Source organism: Colossoma macropomum, unplaced genomic scaffold (assembly GCF_904425465.1).
Source record: "Colossoma macropomum unplaced genomic scaffold, Colossoma_macropomum, whole genome shotgun sequence".
NCBI lineage: Eukaryota > Metazoa > Chordata > Actinopteri > Characiformes > Serrasalmidae > Colossoma > Colossoma macropomum.
Genome location: NW_023495761.1, coordinates 1,277,388 through 1,295,978, shown reverse-complemented (window position 1 = coordinate 1,295,978; position 18,591 = coordinate 1,277,388). Strand labels below are relative to the sequence as shown.

At 38.2% G+C, this 18,591-nt stretch overlaps 1 protein-coding gene across 3 annotated transcripts; it reads left to right on the top strand.

Moving 5' to 3' along the window:
- The first annotated feature begins 1,876 nt into the window (after window positions 1–1,876).
- LOC118803006 (serine hydrolase-like protein) lies at window positions 1,877–18,144 on the top strand. 3 transcript variants are annotated; one of them, XM_036563503.1, is made up of 13 exons: window positions 1,877–2,106; window positions 7,037–7,095; window positions 7,847–7,990; window positions 8,304–8,417; window positions 9,013–9,048; window positions 9,669–9,688; window positions 9,781–9,855; window positions 10,577–10,686; window positions 10,774–10,853; window positions 12,148–12,182; window positions 12,324–12,400; window positions 16,380–16,458; window positions 17,193–18,144. In XM_036563503.1, exons 2-13 carry the CDS (start codon window positions 7,038–7,040, stop codon window positions 17,319–17,321), a joined length of 957 nt encoding a protein of 318 aa, XP_036419396.1. In that variant the 5' UTR covers window positions 1,877–2,106; window position 7,037; the 3' UTR covers window positions 17,322–18,144. The 3 variants fall into 3 exon arrangements, with proteins under 3 accessions (XP_036419396.1, XP_036419395.1, XP_036419393.1); XM_036563502.1 differs by having other exon boundaries at window positions 1,877–2,218; window positions 9,013–9,054; XM_036563500.1 differs by having other exon boundaries at window positions 1,878–2,106; window positions 9,013–9,054.
- The last annotated feature ends 447 nt before the right edge of the window (window positions 18,145–18,591 follow it).

Genomic DNA, 18,591 nt, shown 5'->3' with positions numbered 1-18,591 from the left:
TAACACTGTTGTTATACTTTTAAGAGCTTTTAAACTGGAGTTGCAGGAGTTTAAAATGGTGCCTCGCGGACGTTCATGAGCCAATGAGCTGCTCAGTTCGCCAACCAATCAGCACTCAGTAGCAGTAATGCCAGAGTCCTGCTGCCCAAAACCTGTTTGCTGTGGAAACAAGGAAACATACAGGCATGTTTTTCTAGTGAAATACATCCTTCTACTTTCTAAAACAAAAGGACAGTTCTGGGCGAGTGATTAGAAACTATTTTAACTTTTCGTTTTTAGCTGTTTAGCTCCATTTGCCCCCATTCATTGAGGACTTGCTCACAGGCGCCCCCTGGCGTTTCGCGGTTATGTTTTTGATATAACGGGGGAAATAGGATGAGGCCCGGCTCCTCTTAAACCGGTGTGCAGCCCAATCTCACATCCCTGTCCTGATTTCACTTCCCGTGGAACCAGAGCCGGTTTATGAGGAGCCTGGCCACTTCCTATTGCCCTGGTATATCTAAAACAGGACTGCTGAACATCAGAGGGTGCCCGAGAGGGAGTCCTCAATGAATGTGAGTAAATGGAGATGAATGGCTTAAAATGAAAAGTTAAAATAGTTTCTAATCACTCGCCCAGAACGTTTATTTAATTTTAGAAAGTAGAAGGATGTATTTCACCAAAAAAGCAAAGAAATCCTACCTATATATTTCCGTTTTTCTACAGCAAACGGGTTTTTGGCAGCAGGAGGCGGGCATTACTGCTAGAGCGTGATGATTGATTGGCGAGCGGAGCAGCTCATTGGCTGTTCGCGCTCACTGACGTCATGAACATACATGAGGCGCCGTTTTAAACTCCTATAACTCGAGTTTAAAAGCTCTTAAAATATAACAGCTGTGTTAAAATGTTTTATGCTGTTCTGTGTTCAGCAAATGACTGCATTCTTTTACATTAAAAATGTTTTACTTTTACATTAAAAAAGTATTTATAAACTATGATTTAGCTCAAATGCGCCGTATCAATCCATTCATTTTGGACTCGCTCGGGAGCGCCCTCTTGTGTCTGAAAAACCCAGAAGACATTGCAGAGCGGTAACTAATTCTCCTCTCTACAAGTCCTCTGAGGGAACCTTGGCCAGAGTTAGCAAGTTAGCACGTTTTCATTATCATGCAAGCCAGTACTATAAACTGTAAACCGTGACACGGTTTTGATTCAGTTGTGTGCTACTTTTGTTACATTTGTTTATGAAAATATTTAAGTTCACTAAAAGTCAGGCACGTGCACATCTACCCATGCATTTTGAGGTTACTCCCAAAATCGTTGATTGATGGCTGTGATATGTATGATTCATCCAATAACACGGCTAGTACCATGACAGGGATGGGTGAGATTGCTAGCCGATCTGCGTCCTCGGCCTAGGGTAGCATAGGGTGTTTAATGCTGAGACCACTGTATTTGTAACTTGGTCTCATTCTCTTTCGTACTTTAATACTAATTAAAACGTGTCTTTCTGTGAGTGAAAACATTCAGGTTAGAGCGCAGTGAGACGAGAGGAGTACAGACAAAAAAAAAAACCTGACCAATTACTATCATGTTTGTTTAGCATGAGACCATGCCTGTGGCTGAATCTCAAATGGCTCCTCACTCCCTACATAGTGCGCTGCGTAGATCATGAATTCAGGGATTCTACACCACAACAGTGCACTAGACGTTGTGCAGCCTTGACTGAATATAAATAGCTTTTATTTGGACATATAATGCACTGTTTGTGTGCAGAAGCCGTTACATAATGATCCATGTAGTGCGCACTACATAGGGAATAGACAGCCATTTGTGACTGAGCCTATATGTTGCCCAGCTCTGCTCAAGCTGTTGTGATTGTAGCCCAAATACAGGCTAAGACCGACATCGTGTACAAAGCAGGATGGCTCAAAGGTCTGTGTGTTCAAGTGGATAACTTGCCAAGTGAGCAGAGAAGAGTGCAAATTACACACCTTACTACTGCTGACAGGCGGCACGGATCGGGCAGTGCCGGTGTTGGGCTGAATTCGGGCTCCCCCGGCCGAATCCGGCTCCCCTTCGCGTGCACGCGCGTCACACAGGCTACAGATGACACCTGGGATTTCGGTATATATATACATATATACATCTATATATAACGGCTACTCTTTAATGATCCCTCACAGCAAACAGCACAGCAGGACCTGAAGCCAAACAAGGAGTCAAAGTGTATTAAAAGGTATTAATTAAATATAACGAACCAAAGACTTTGGTTCTGCCCGCAGCACTCAGGGGGACTGAATGTTCTTCAGTCAAAATGGTGAGTATTACCGGAACTCTTTAAACTCAGTTTTAATGCTCAGGTCTGGAGCAATAACTTGCTTGCTATAACTAAGTTCACCTCTGACCACGTGACGCTGCTGTATTACTTTTTTCCTCGTCATTGTTTCACAGCCTGACTTTCATTTCTCTTTTTTATCAGGGGGAGTAGAATTTTGGCAGTACTGGTTTGACACCTTCCAAAACTATACTCCCCCCATGATCTCAGGAGTGCAGTGTCAGATTCACTCCAAATTTATTTTGGTGGCATGGCTTTGTCTGTAGATTGTGCCCTAAAATGCATTTTACTCTAGGTTCAACAAGGGGGATTTTAATGGGGGGAGTACAATTTGGTTGTTATTTTGACACCTGCTGAAATTATACTCCCCCCTCTGATCTGAAGACTGCATGGTCAGGTTATCATCACATTTATTTTGGTAGCATGGTATTTCAGGGCACAATCTTGGTTGATTGTGCCCTGAAATGCATTGCTATAGGTTCAACTGGTGGGATTTTACTGGGGGAGTACAATTTTGTCAGTGTTAATTGAGCACCTGTTGAAAATATACTCCATCCTGATTTCTAGGTCTGATCAAAATCAAACTTATTCTGGTGACTTATGTTGATGTGTGTGTTATACCATATAAGGCATATGTTTCTAAGTTTAACAGGGAGGATTTTATCAGGGGAGCAGAATTTTGGCAATGCTGTTTTATCACCTGTCGAAATTATACTCCCCCTTATGCCTCAGATTCAAGATCTGGTTCATATAAAACTTATTGTTGTAACTTATCTTGGTGTATATGTTTTACCACATACAGCGCATGTCTAGCTGGCAAGTTTAACAGGGGGGATTATATCAGGGGGAGTTGAATTTTGGCAGCCTGGCTAAATTATACTCCTCCCCCATGATCTCAGGACTGCAATGTCTAGTTCACTTTAAGTTTTTAAAAATAACACCACCAAAATTGTACTCCACCAGTAAAATCCCACCTGTTGAATCTAGAATAAAAGCATTTTAGGGCACAATCTACAGACCAAGACATGCTACCAGAATAAATGTGATATTAACCAGACCTTGCAGTCTTCATACCAGAGGGGAAGTATAATTTCGGCAGTTGTCAAATTAACACTGCCAAAATTGTGCTCCATTAAAATCCCCCCTGTTGAACATAATGAAAAATGCATTTTTGAGCACAATCTACAGACCCAGTCATGCCCTAAAATAAATTTGAAGTGAATCTGACACTGCACTCCTGAGATCACAGAGGGAGTATTATTTCAGCAAGTGTTAAAACAGCATTGCCAAAATCCTACAACCCCTCATAAAATCCCCCATTAAACCTGGGGACATATGCCTTAGATGGTATCATATACACACCAACATAAATCAGCAGAATAAGTTTTATTTTAATCAAATATTGCACCCCAGTATAATTTCAGCCGGTTTTAAATACTCCTGACTGTAAAGTCTGCTGACATTTCAACCAAAATTAATGTTAAGAATGACTGCCATTTAAATCACAAGGGCCAACTTCTGTTTATGCAGTGTTGTGTTTGTAACATAGTTCATTAAGTGCTCCTAGTTAGATAAGCAGAGATAATAAGGGTATATTTGTTGAATTTGACATCTCCAGAATCTCATTAACAGAGAAATGAAAGTCAGTCTGTCCAACAATGACAAGGAAAAAAAGTGATACAGCAGCATCAAGTGGTCAGAGGTGAACTTGGTTATAGCAAGCATGTTATTTCTCCAGACTTGAGAATCAAAACTGTGTTTGAGTACTTATCATCATGACTGAAAAACATTCAATCCCCCTTGAGCAACCAAAGTCTTTACTGTTGGGATACAGGAGCCAGTATTTAAGTGTAGTTCACTGTGTAGGGAGCAGGCAGCCATTTGACATTCAGACCAAGTTCGAGTGGGGAGCGCCATTGGATTGGTGTTACATAAAACTCGCAGTGGTAATTTGGTGACCAAAAATACTCATAAAGCAATGGTTTTGCATTAAACGGTGCTATGTTATGATATGTTCATTGTTATACGACAAAAAGGTTTATAAAATGACCGCAGTATACAGCGATGGGCGAACGAACGTTCTCCTCTGCATTTAGCAGTCAGTGGTTGCTTGGCAACGATATCATACACTACATTACATACATACGCAGCTAACGTACATTTCTCAGTGGAATACTTGTTCATGTTGATTATTATCAAAAGTGACTTAAATTATTTTCCGAAAACTGTATATTTAATCATATTTTATGTTGGCCGCTGTATATAAAAGCAATAAGCTACATAAGGCCGCCGATAACTGCGACTTTATCACGGGGAAGGGAGTTTTTAAGAAGTAGTTTTAGAGCCGGTTTATGAGGAGCCTGGCCACTTCCTATTCCCCCCATTATATCAAAAACAGACCTGCTAAACAACAGAACACAATGAATGGGAGTAAATGGCTAAAAACGAAAAGTTAAAATAGTTTCTAATCATTTGACCAGAACTTTTATTTAATTTTAGAAAGTAGAAGGATGTATTTCACTGAAAAAAAAAAAAAAACAAAGAAATCTTAACTACCTATATATTTCCGTTTTTCTACAGCAAACGGGTTTTGGGCAGTAGGAGGCGGGCATTACTGCCAGAGCGTGATGATTGATTGGCGAGCGGAGCAGCTCATTGGCTGTTCGCGCTCACTAACGTCATGAATATACGTTACGTATATATGTATATACGTATATATGTTAAAATGTTTTATGATATTAAATGTTCAGGAAATGATTGTATTCCTTTACATTAAAAATGTTTAAGCATTTATAAACTATGATTCTGCTCAAATGCTCCATATCAACCCATTCATTTTGGACTCGCTCGGGAGCGCCCTCTAGCGTAATTCTCCTCTCTGCAAGTTCTCTGGTGGTTTATTGCTTCACCCGCTACGTATGCGTGACAGTTAGCTATGCGCTGCCAAGTCTCCATGACAACGCCATATCGTTCAAACCGGGAAGTCCGTTATAACAACACAAATGCCCTCAAGTGGTTATGAGGAAAACGTTATTAACAGAGGCGAGTTTGAACCCAAACTAAAAGTCTTGTCACTTAAGTGGAATAATGATTCTAGTAAAACTGTCAACAGCATAGCTTAGTGAAATTCAATAGAACAAGACACTTTACAAAGCTGGCTAGCTAAATGTTCATGACTAATGTAGTTAGTTAACCTAGGTAACGTAACTGAGTAAAAAGTTGGTTAGTTTTTTCATAAACGCCCTCAAGTAAGCAAAAATCTTTATTTATTTTAAACAAAATTCAAATGAACAATCATGACTATCCATGTTGCACAGCTTACTAATGAGCATGCTAGAGTAGGCTGATGATTGGTGCTAGTGTTCTGCAAACTTCGGTGCTCAAGGAAAGCAACTGCATTTGAACCCAAAGTTAACAGATTGCCCATTCTACGCTGTGCATTGCCACAGTTTTGTACTGCAGTATTGCATTGTCACAGTGCACTTGTACACCACTAATACAAAAACTTCAGGTATAACAAAAACTGCTTAATTACTGAGTGACTTCTAACTGATCCTCAGGGCACTCTAGACCACAGGTCTTCAAACTGGTCCTGATGGCCCCCATCTTGTATATTTTTGCTCTGTCCTATGGATTCTGAGTGTAGTTGTAGCAAAAATGTGGACTGGGGCCCCTGAGGATGGGTTGAAGACCTCTGCCCTACATGTTTAAAAAAAAGCAGTTCTTCAATGTTTCTTTAGTAAAGAGAATGGTTCTATATAGGACCATGAACACTCAAAGAACCCTTTTGCATGATTAAAGGGTTCTTAGCATCATGAACGGGTTCTTCAGATTGATGGAGAATGTGCTGTTGATAGTTCTCTATAGAACCTTTTTGAAAAGGTTTCTGTTTAGCACCAAAAAGGGTTATGCTAATGTTACAAGTCAGCAAAACAGATGACTCCTTATGAGTCGTTATGAAATATTTATTAATATATCAACAGTTCCAGTCTGTGTACACAAAAATATTAATCTTGCTCAAATACTTCTAAAATTATTTAGCAAAAAAACAAAATGTGTTAAGTTGTCCCTCTCAGAATTCAATTCATTTTATTTGGACAACAGCAAACTGCAAGTGTGCAACAAGTGTTTTTATTTATTATTTATTTTTTTTCCCCAGACTTACATTAACATTTACTCAGACTACTATAGAATTAAGTCACTCATGTTTAGAAACAAAACTTAGAATTACATTCACTTCTTAATATAGGTGTGTTCATATAGCGTTAATATATTGTATTAAAATATTAGGTAACTGAACACCACCAAATCTCGGGAATGAAAATACAAGTAAGGAAAAAGTTCCATTGTATATCTCTAGCACACTTATTAGTGTATGCATACTACAGTTTTGCGTTTTGAAGAACAGCCATGAACAATGTGAACTTTCTGTCACTGCTGACTTCACTCATGTCATAACCTGCTGTGTTGGTGGTGTGACTTTACAGGATACATTCCAAGTTGTTATCAAGTTTGGAATTTTTTACTGTCATTATTTTTTTTGTTTGTAATGTCTATGAAAGTGGTAGAAAGTGGTCTGTCAGGTCTCTCTTGTTGCTAAATGTCCCTGAGTGATCAACGGTTCAAGTATCAGTGTTAGCTAGATAGCTCACATAAACTTAGTGGTACTGATTTTGTTGTAATCTCAAATGAAAAATTGTGATGTTGTCGTGTTTGTAGGATGATTCAGACCCTGAAAAGTGTGAGACACTTGGCCACAGCAGCTATGAACTATAGAGGTGAGTGAAATTTTTTACATGTGTTGTTTGATTATGTGCAATTAACTGGCACTGTATTTTCTAATGTGACTGTATTGTTTAAAAGTATATGCATATATATTCGGTTGTAATCACCCTTGTGAAAAAGATCTATAGGGTTACTATTGTAATTTCTACAACATGAAGAGTCTCGTAGTAATTTCGGATAATTACTACAGAACATAGTAGTACAAATAACTATAAGAGAGTACTATATGAATAATATACAAAGAAAACAATATTAAACATTATTATAGGCATATTATGCAGCGCTATACAAACCTCATAGTTTGTTCCAATATTACTATAGATTAGTTTGATTATTTTTTTTATCTTGAGGGGCCAAAGTGTAATGTTTGTGATGGGTTGAAGGCCAAAGAGACAGTAAAGTAACAAAGAAGGCAGGTAGAGTTCAAGTTGAGTTTTCAGAAGTCTATTTAATAACATCATGCCATATTTTTTATTAAGATAACAATGGAGAAAGTGGTATAAAGTATTAAAAATATTTGTTTTCTCATTTATGAACGGGTGAAGTTAGGGTAACTTTCTGGCAATCAAATCAAACATCCTCACAGGCCTATTTTGAGCCGCAACCCCACTTTGAGCAGCGCTGCTGCAGATCTTTTTGTAAGGGTGGGGGTCTGAGTATTGGTCATTACTTCACTGCACAATGCTTATGACTGTTTGAGAAATCAGACCTTCTATAACTATATCAGTCTGTTTGCTTTGACAGTGTCAGAGTTTCGTGTGCCTGTTCCATGGGGAGAGATAAGGGGCAGGATTTGGGGTCCAGAAAATGGGCGGCCAGTGCTGTGTATGCATGGCTGGTCAGACAACAGTGGCTCTTTCAACAGCCTGATTCCACTGCTGCCCAGCGGTAAAGTATCTTTGTAGAATTACACAACAGCAATTATAAACGTGACCTTGAATTTACTGGATTGTTTTAGACGACTGTCTAAAGTATTCATGTACTGTACGTCTTAAAAAATGTATGTACACTACTTGTTACATACAAGTATTGTATGTCAAGATGTCAGTAATTCCTTTGAACAGGCTTATATAGCACATGTGGAGAATTCAGTGAATTATACATGTTTTCCAGTGGGTATGTATGTATGTATCTATCTATCTTTTTGGCTGTCTCTCTGTTTATCTATGCCTTTCTTTTTTTCTCTCTGTGTTTCTCATAGATTGGAGATGTTTGGCCATAGATTTGCCTGGTCATGGCTTCTCGTCTCATAGACCTGCAGGTGTTTTCTACGGCTTTCCTTATTATGTTGCAGACGTGAGACGAGTCATAGAAGGTTTGAGTCCATCATGCTTCTATAAATGCATCAGAACTTATAATATAAACACATTGCAAATGAAGAACGTAAACATTCAACACAAGTCAACAGAAATCAGAATACATTTTCATTCTGTACTGTGATGTACTTTCAAGGGAAACACAGTATCAGAGAGAGTCTCTGAGCTGACTGTTTGTGCTCAGTAATAGGTGGAGGTGGAAGAAGGGCAAAGTGAAACATGATTGATTAATACAAGGTTTGTTCCGGCCTGCTGGTGCACAGTGACATGGTTAAAAAAATCACATGTTTACAGGCGGGCAAAAGTCACTACATTTTGATGACTACTGGAAAACAAGAATTTTGTTTGATTATATAGTATAATGAATTGTGCTTAATATGACCCAGGATATGAACTGAGAAACATTAAAAAAGGTCAATTTTGATATCAGGATAACTTTAATAGGTTTTTGTTTTCTATGTATGCTACTGCTAATAAATGATTTTTTTGTTGTGTTGTAAGAAACTATATTTAAAGTTGTTATGCTCTTGCATTCACCTGTGTTTGATACCGATGGCCCTATGCCACTAATAGATATTGTATTTCTGTGTGCAGCTGTTCAGTGGAAGCGCTTCTCTGCAATAGGACACAGTATGGGTAATTTTATTATTATACTTTTTCCTCACTAAGGATGTCCCAAAGTTTTTTGCCTAAGATCTCTAAATTTAGTTCCAACACACAGTCACAGTCTTTGATTTTTCATATAATCCAATCCAGTCTGGTCCAGTACTGTACAGTGCCCACTTCAAGCACATTAAACTTATTGAAACCAGTCTAACTTAGGTAAGATATGCTAGCCTGGCAGTTACTTTAAAATCCTGCAGTAAATATCACTTGATTTTTAGCATGTGTGTAATACAACATGTTTTGTGTGTTTTTGATTCACATCATTCCAAATCACATTCCCTTTTTGCAGTATTGTATGTGCTTTCTGTAGTAACTCATTGAAATGTGGCTAGTAACAGTGTGAGAGTAATAAGACCAGAGGTATTTAGGTGACAGGTTATTGCTGACTTGGACACCACAGCTGCTCTTATCATAAAATAATGAGTAGCTGATTTGAGTGACTGACCAATGTTCATTCTCTGTGAATGTTTACTTGTATTATACATGCGTTTATTCAGGATAAACTGTTTATTGATCTGTAGCTAAACAGAACCTCAGTGTCTTATTCACTTAAACACTGGGGTTATGTCTTTTTTACATTACAGGTGGAAGCATAGCTGCAATGGTAAGACCTTATCGTGTTATGGTTATGCAGTGTATAGGATGAAGAGAGAATGCAAATGCAACTTGTTTTGTTTATGGCTGTTTTGTTGGCAGTTCAGTGCATTGTATCCAGAGATGGTGGAGGCTGTAGTGCTCCTGGACTCTTTTGGGTTTCTCCCAGCATGCAAGGTACAACTATACCACATTAAATTTTAAAAATAGATATAATATCTATAATGTAAATTCCTTCTGTATTCATTCCTGCATTGTCACTATCATAACAAAACTATATCTCCAAAATGGTAACTTTATAAGAACATTTTTTCTTTTTATTTAAGTAAAGGGGCCTACATATTTTTTTGCTTTTTTGTGTTTGATGCACTGTGCAAACATTGTTAGGAAGTTTCATTGCAAGTTTCAAAACATTGACTTCCCAGTCTAGGCAGTCCATATATGTAAAGTAAGCTGCAAAAACAGCCTGTTTGATTTTACTGGCTTTCTTTACTGGAGTGTTTTTTGACTGAGGCACAATATGGGGCAGCCAGTCAGAACCAAGGTCATTTATATAAATCAGTCTTAAAGACACAATGATAAAAACAGCCTAATAAATTCTAAATGATAGAGAATGTGACAAATGTTCAAATGAATTGTTTTTAGTGCACCAAGTTATCATAAAAGGACCTCAGGGAAAAAAATAAAATACAAAAAAATGTTGGATATGGCCCCTTTAAATTAATATGCTTTTATTTAAAGTCATATTGGACCATTTTTATTGGTCCACTCATGACAGTCATATGTTAAATAATATTTATTTTTTACTGTAAATTTACAATAATTTGCCCTATTTAGATTGCAGTGATTAAGGCAAACATAATCATTGCACTCATACATGGTGCTTTTTTGTTCACAGAAAGAGATCAACAACATCATAAGGAAAGGGATGAATGAAATGATTGAATATGAAAAAAAGATGGGTGACAGGAAAGAAAGGATCTACACATATGAGTCAGCCAAAGAAAGGTATTTTTTTATGAACTCTTTCATGCAGTCAAACTGAAAGATTAGTTAATCTGATTCAGAGAATGTTCTTCTTTCATTCTCCTCCAGGCTGAAGGCAACAAATCCATTTCTTTCAGATCAGTCTGCTCAGAGCCTTCTAGAACGAGGAGTTAAGCAGGTGGATGGAGGTTAGATATTTTCTTTATTTGCCAGTCTTGGCCTGTTTGCATGTGATGATATTTTATAATGAAATGTGTGCATTTTTTTAACCATCTTCTGCAATTCAAACATAAGAAGCACTCATTTTCCACTGTGTTCCCATTACACGATTGTAGCACAAAACAGATTGTGACACATCTGATTTTTTCACAGCTGTGGGAACAAAAATCTTTTCAAATTAGATTTGAACCAGTGACATACATGTTTCTAAATTGGATACATATCTGGGGCTATGTTCACATTACCAGGTTGAAGTGGCACAAATCCGATTTTTTGCCCAAATGTGACTCAGATCTGATGATATTAGAGCTGTGTGGACACGCAAATCTGATCTTTTCAAATCCGACCAGTCAGTATTACAGTGCGTCAGCAGCTAACACTAGGGAAAAAATTAACTACTTGCATAGTTGTTTTTCATGCCTGTGGATCATGAACAACACGTTATTTATTTAGAAAATGTGAGCATGTTGGTCATTTCAGGACAGATATGTGCTCACACAAACATTAGTTTTGAATAACTTACAACCAAGAAAACTGTTAGGCCAGAAAAAATAACGAACAATAACAGTAACAGATGGACAACTTAAGATCATTAGCTCTAATCATGAATAGCTATTAGCTGGTATAAGGTGAACAACAAGCGAAAACAGTAATGCTTCTGCAATGTTTACCAGCAGAAACTGAACACTGCATAAAGACTGTAATATGCACATAAGCAATGTTTAAAAAAACACACATTTCATTCTCATTAAGGTCACATGGCCATAATTCGAAGATGTATCCCATGTAAGACTATATATGAAAGTGGCTCAGATTTGATTTGAAGAGTTTAGATGTTTGTGTTCACACAGTGCTAAAACATCAGATCAAACATCAGTGTCACATTAAGAAAAGGAAATTATAATAATTGTGCCCCTTCAAACTGGTAATAAGAACACAGCCTTAGAGCAGTAGAGGGTTTGTTAATTTCATAATATCAGGTGTGTTGATGCAGGAGAGTCACTAAACAGCACCATGGTGTACTCCAGAACAAGCAAGAATTAGGAAGCATTTTATCTTTGTCATTTGGGCACAAGGCCTTCATCATATATATACTCAAATTAAACACACATAACAATAATCAGGGAATGATTGCATGAATTAATTTTGAGCATAATCCTCACTCCAGATGTTCAGCATAAACCCCCAGGCAGGAAAGAATAGAGGAAAAAGACATTTTTTTTGTCTTGTTTTAACTTATAAGTCCATTTTTTTCTCTTGTAGGAGTGGTGTTCAGCAGGGACATCAGAATCAATTTAGTAAGTTCGGTAACTGCATTTGGTCTAAAAAATGACATATATGCATTGTTTTCATTATCAGGTAATGATCTTATCCTGTTACATGTTATTGTGATCAGTGCTGCTGATTGTGAATGCTTAATAGTGTGTGGTTTGTTTCAGACTAACATTGCACGAATGGACTTGGAACAGTGTCTAGACTTGCAGGCACAGATAAAAGCTAAAGTGCTTTTACTGAGGTGAGTACTGATTATAAACCTTAGGTGTGGCAAGTTTAACTAAACTTTACAGTGTACTTGGCCACATTGTCATTTAGCTGTTTTTAAACCACAGCATCTTAAAAGTACTGTATCATTAATACTGTGTTGTTAAACAATTTGTAGTTTAGGCATTTCCTCTCAGCACATACACCGATGTGTCAAAATATTTGTGACCACATTATGACCACATTAAGCAGGTCAGAGCCCTAAAGGGACTCTACAAGACCTCTGAAGGTGCCGTGTGGTATCTGGCACCAACACATGAGAAGCAGATCCTTTCATTCCTGTAAGTTGCAAGTTGAAGCAACTGTGGATCTGACTTGTTCCAGCACATCCCACAGATACTCGATCAGACTGAGATCTGGGGAATTTGGAGACCAGGGCAACACCATGAGTCCCTAATCATGTTCCTTAGACCATTCCCGAACAATGTGTACAGCGTGGCAGGAGCATTACCCTGCTCAGAGGCCACTGCCATCGGGGAATACCATTGCCATGAAGGGGTGTACCTGGTCTGCCTAAACAATGTTTAGGTAGGTGGCACGTGTCAAATTGACGTCCACATGAATGCCTGGACCCAGGGTTTCCCAGAAGAACTTTGCCTAGAGCATCATACTCCTTACACCAGCCTGTCTTCTTCCCACAGTGCATCCTATTGCCATCACTTCTTCAGGTAAATGCTGCACACATACCCACCTGTCCATGTGATGTAAAAGAGTCCCGTTCTGACACTCGTCTGCCCATTGTAGGTTAGCATGTGCACTCTGACAGGTCTGCAGCTACAGCCCCATATGCAACAGGGTGCGATGCAGTGTGTGTTGTGACACATTCCTCCTGTAACTATCATAAAAAATTCTGTGACTAGTGCCACAGTAGCTCTTCTGCTGGTTTGGTCCAGACAGGATAGTCCATTCGTTGCCCTCACGCGTGGATGAGGTGTAGCGCACAACACCCTGTTGCCGGTTCGTTCTTTGTCCCTCCTCTGACCCCTGTCAGTAGGTACTCATCACTGCTGAGCAGGAGCACCCCACAAGCCTTGCCAATTCGGAGATGCTCCAACCCAGTCTGGCTAAAACGATTTGGCCCTTGTCAAAGCCGCTCTGGTCTTCCGGCCTGCCTATTTCTCCAACACGTTGAGTCTGATGATCAGCTGTTCACTTACTGTCTAATATATGCCCAACCTTGACAAGCGCCATTGTTATGAGATAATCACTGTTATTTGCTTCATCTGTGAGTGGTCATAACATTTTGGCTCATCAGTGTACTTTAGCTATGTACCACAGCACTGGATTTCACTAACTGAGTTCCACTGGTTTTTAAAGCTGCCAGCAGCACTGTGAGGGGTGTCACAGTTTGAAATTTCCACTGTATTACAACCCAGTATAAAAATTTGGTGGTTTGTATCATGGAATCACAGTGCTTCAAGTGGAGAATACTTTTGTATGTTTCTTTGCATCAAATGAAGGAATACCAAAAGTGTTTAGTGTTTAGTTTTTCTAATATATTTCTGTTAAATAGTAAAATCTCATTTTATTTAGTTTTTCATTTTGGTTTTTGATCCCTTTTTAGTTTCAGTTAGTTTTAAAGGTGCATTTGTAGTTTCAGTTTAGTTTTTATTTAGTTTCAGTTTTAGTTTTATGTTGAATTTTTAGTATTATGATGAATACTGTGGTTGTAGGTATTTGATAAGAGTAGAATAAAATTAGCACAACAGTAGACAGAGCTCAGTTTGGCTACAGAGTTCTGTAAAGACAGCCAAGCACAGAAATGATCCACTTCTAAACACTCATTCACATACTGAAAAATAAAAACTAAAGTTTTTTTTCTCAGTAAATTTTGCCGTGGACATTATGGTTTTAATTTTGTTACATGTTTTTGAAAACCTTTTTTATACGTTAACAAGCACCTTTTTCACTACTAATTTCAAGTAATAATTTTAGTTAACTACAATAAGCTGAGCAAAGCAGGGATATTACAGACTTTAGGTGTGCTGCAGCTGTAATCTTGCCTTTTTCTTTTCTTTGTTTTCAGTATGCTTTATTGATTAATGTATGTTTTTTTTAATAGTTTAGTGCAAAGCAGCCAACTGAGCTGACTTTTGAGTATCAAACATTATGTGATTACGCTGAAAGGCGTATTTAAAAAGTATATATTGCTTTTGTTCTTGTTTGAAAAAGTTCTTGTTTAAAAACAGAACAATAAAATAAAAAGCCTGGAGACAAGATGGGGTGTGGAGTCAATACAACTTAGAAAATATAATGTCAATGGATTATGGTGCAATTATGTTCCCTGACTAAAGGTGCTGAGATGTACCCTTGAGGGTCCCATCACAGTGACAAGAGGGGTACTGCCCCAGTGACAGTTTACTACCTTTATTTATGAGAGCGTAAAGTGTTTCAGTGTGAGGTGAAATGGAGGAGGTCATAGCTAAAATAGACTTACAGCCACAGTCTTCCAGCACTTTAGCAGGTAAAAACAGACTACCACAGGTCATATCTAAGGTACTACTCGGGATAAAGACGGCCCATTGTCTCGTGTTGAGACAGCAGCGGCAGCATATTAAAGCAATAAGACATAAGAACTTGTTTGATTTTACTGTGTTAGGCTTATGCTTAGCACGCATGCAACACAGACTTAAACCCCCTAGCAGAACTGAAATCGTTGTAATGCAGAATTGAGTGGCTTATTGCTTTCATAAAATGACAACAAAAAATATAATATACAGTAAAATAAATATATTAAAGTATAATTAAAGATCAAAGATCAAAAATGATTTCATGAACAACAGTCACTGTTTAATGGTTTGGAATAGCTTTACACTATTACAGTATTTTACCATGGCGTTAAACATGCATAAGAACTTGAACAACACTACCCAAAAACATTTCCTAGGTGGGGTCTGAGTTCTAAGTAAGTTGTGAAGTGAACAAGTGGTCTGTGGTCTGTACTAAAAAAGACCATTTTAGGACCACGTCCACTTTAAGTTCACTTGCATTGCAAACACAAAAAAATGTGAAAACACCCAGAGAAAGAACTATATATACTACACTATGTAAAGGAGCAATAACTTCTAGATGGTTATAGATGTAAATATATTTTCATCGGTATTTTGAAAAATAAAAAAAAAAGTTACATTGTGACTAACCATGAAACCTTGACGCTGACGCTTTATGATAGCACAACTACTCTGATGTACCATATCGAAAGCAAACATCCTCAGCAGATAGGACAGACAGCCATGTCATCGTTCTCCGAGAGAAAATGTGAATCATAATGGTGTGAGGATCTCACAGGATATCACACATGGGAGGGCGAAATTAACATAACTAGACCTTTAGAATAAACTTTCAGTAGACCGCCATTGTCACTTTATCATGATCTTAATTTTTGGTCATATAATTATAAACATAGTTATCAGACCCTGGGTTCTTATGTAGGGTATGTTTAATGTATATATATTATGCCTGGGCTAAGCACAGTCCGCTGTGATTAGACTGCCCATTTGTTTAGATAGAACAAAGTATAAGCTCTTTGTAATTCTGCAGGAAGGAATGACAGTTTTATAAGGCTTTTTTATCCAGGGGATGGCATTTACCTGCATTTTCCCTCTTCTCACCTTGAGTCTTGCCAATAAAACTCCAGTGCTACTTTCACTTACCACTGTATATCGCTTGTAGAACAATTTGTTTGTTCAGTTTGTCAAAACATCTTCCTTAGTTGGCCAGATTAAATAGTTTAGAAGAGGGATACACAGAACAACTGACATTACAAAAATGTTCTTCTGTCAGTTGGTTGTAGTTATATATTTCCACCACAGAAGGCTCCAAATCCCCAAACTTACATAGCCCTGCTTTGAGGAGGAAAGCCTATTCAGAGAAATCAGGCACTGTAGCCTGTGATAGATTAAATTGAGTCATCTTATAGCAACTTGATTAAATGCTTTTTATGATTATTTCAGGGCAAACCAGGGCTTGATAAAGGTCTTTCCCCAACCTGAGGACTTATTTGAACCCATACAGAAGGGCTGGGAAGACAAAGTGAGTGCCTACCTCAGTTTTCTTGCGTTCCACTCATACACACAGACAGCAGGACCCCCAGCAGTTCAGTTTTTTGTTCTCTCCCTGTGTGTTGAAACCTGGGATGAAGCTTCAAAATGTGGGCCGCCTGAGGGTCCCTGAGGACCGGTTTGAGAACCGCTTCTAAAACTACACACTTTTCTAGAGCACTAAAGCAGAAGTCACACTAGACATTTGCACATTTGTGCTGTGGTTGGCACTGTGGGGTGACTTGTTTGCTTCTGCAGTTAGCTATGGAGCTAATATCGCAGTAAGCATGCTTCCTAACTCATCTGAAACAAAGAATAAAACCCTAAAAGAAAATATAATATATTTTCCTGACTGATTGAGTATCATGTAGTTTCTATTTTATGTGTTTATAGCCAGTCAGAAAGAATGGTAAAAGGTTTGTGATTAGACAGTGGTTAAATTAGCATGTCTTCTGTTTTGGAGGTTCATTGTTATGAAGGACAGCCAAAGCAGCAGCACTATTGGTACCAAAGTTTAACTCAACGCATACAGTATTTATTCACCCTAGACAAAAATGCTCATCACGCCAATTTCCATTGAAATGAATAAGATTAGGCTTGCGAAAAATTCACTGGCGAACGCAAGTGTGATTAGAACTTGATGATTTGTCCCAAATCGAATTATGAAATTGAGACATTACAACTTCCTCAGTATTTTCTCTGTTACTCTGTCTCTGTTTATCTCAGAGCACTATTGTGACAGTCGAAGGAGACCATCACATCCACTTAAATGACCCAGCGGTTGTGGCGCCAATAATCACTGACTTCCTGCAGTCTGTGACGCCTGAAGACACTGCCAATCAAGCTGCCAAATAATGAAATCTTCTCCACACGTTTTTGTATGCATGTTCATATCCAAATCTGTGCTTTCTCACTAATAATATAGAACTAATTAAATTAACAGGGTAAAGTAAGGTAACGTTGTTTTCAGTTGCAGTGTAATGTATGCTGTACACAGGGGTCAGACACCAGTCTTGGAGGGCCACAGCGCTGCTGAATTTACACAACAGATCCAACTCATTATATAGTTATGAGTTTAACTGGCTGTGTTGAAGAATTTTTTTAAGGGAAGCTAAATTCTTCTTGTTTTTTTCTAAAATGAGAGTTTGATGTGCTTTGAAAAAAAACTGTTCACTCTTTACAGTCCATATAAGGAAATTATACAACCCGTTTTGGATTCATCAGGGTTGTGATGTCACAACCATGTACATATGTTTATTTGACCACCCATCCAGCTTGGAGCAGCTTAGCCTATGAAGTGATAGTTACTGCAAACACTCTGTAGCAGCCTTATTAAAGTGGAAGATGTGGGAAAATGATTAAACGGTGTGCTACTCCTGTCTGTCAGGAAGAAAGTGTATCATCATGCTCCCAAAGTATCCAAACATCAGAAAGGAGTGGCTGAAATTATTTTTCAGTTTTCAGTTTTATTCAGTTGGGTCTCGGTTTGACATTCATGCCATTCAGGGTAAACTGTATGATGACTGATTTTGTATTGGAGTCAGTACATCACCTGTTCAGCTAAATCCATTGTTATTTTTTTCATACAGTGATCTAAAATATGTTATACGAACACTATGCCTTAGTCTGATTCTGTAGTATGATGGTGCTATCAATTAAAGAATACATAGACACTGTGTATACGTCTATGTGTGTTTTTCTTATCCTTATGTGTTGCAGTAGCGTAGCCAGGACTTCTTTTGGGAGTGGGTTTTCAGGGCTATGGCCAACTAGCAAGCATTATGTCCCAGAGACCTCGCATTAGTGAACTTTATTGTAGCTAAGCCTTTAAGAAATTAGCCAACCTCAGCCTCATATTCCACAGCTAGTAAAGGCTAATTAAACAGAGGCCTACCTTTTACAACAGTAGGTGTAGATGATGTTTAGAAGATTGCGATGTTCATGTCACTTTCACAAAGTGCTGAACTTTTTTTTCTTTACCATGGTCAACTACTGCTATTTGCTAACTATGTAAATGGCCTATTGGAACTAGACATAGCTCTGCTAAGTTCTCACCATCGTTTCCTGCCTGTTTTTGCAGTTTTCATGCAGCCGCATTAACATTGCCATGGTGATAGTATCCTCT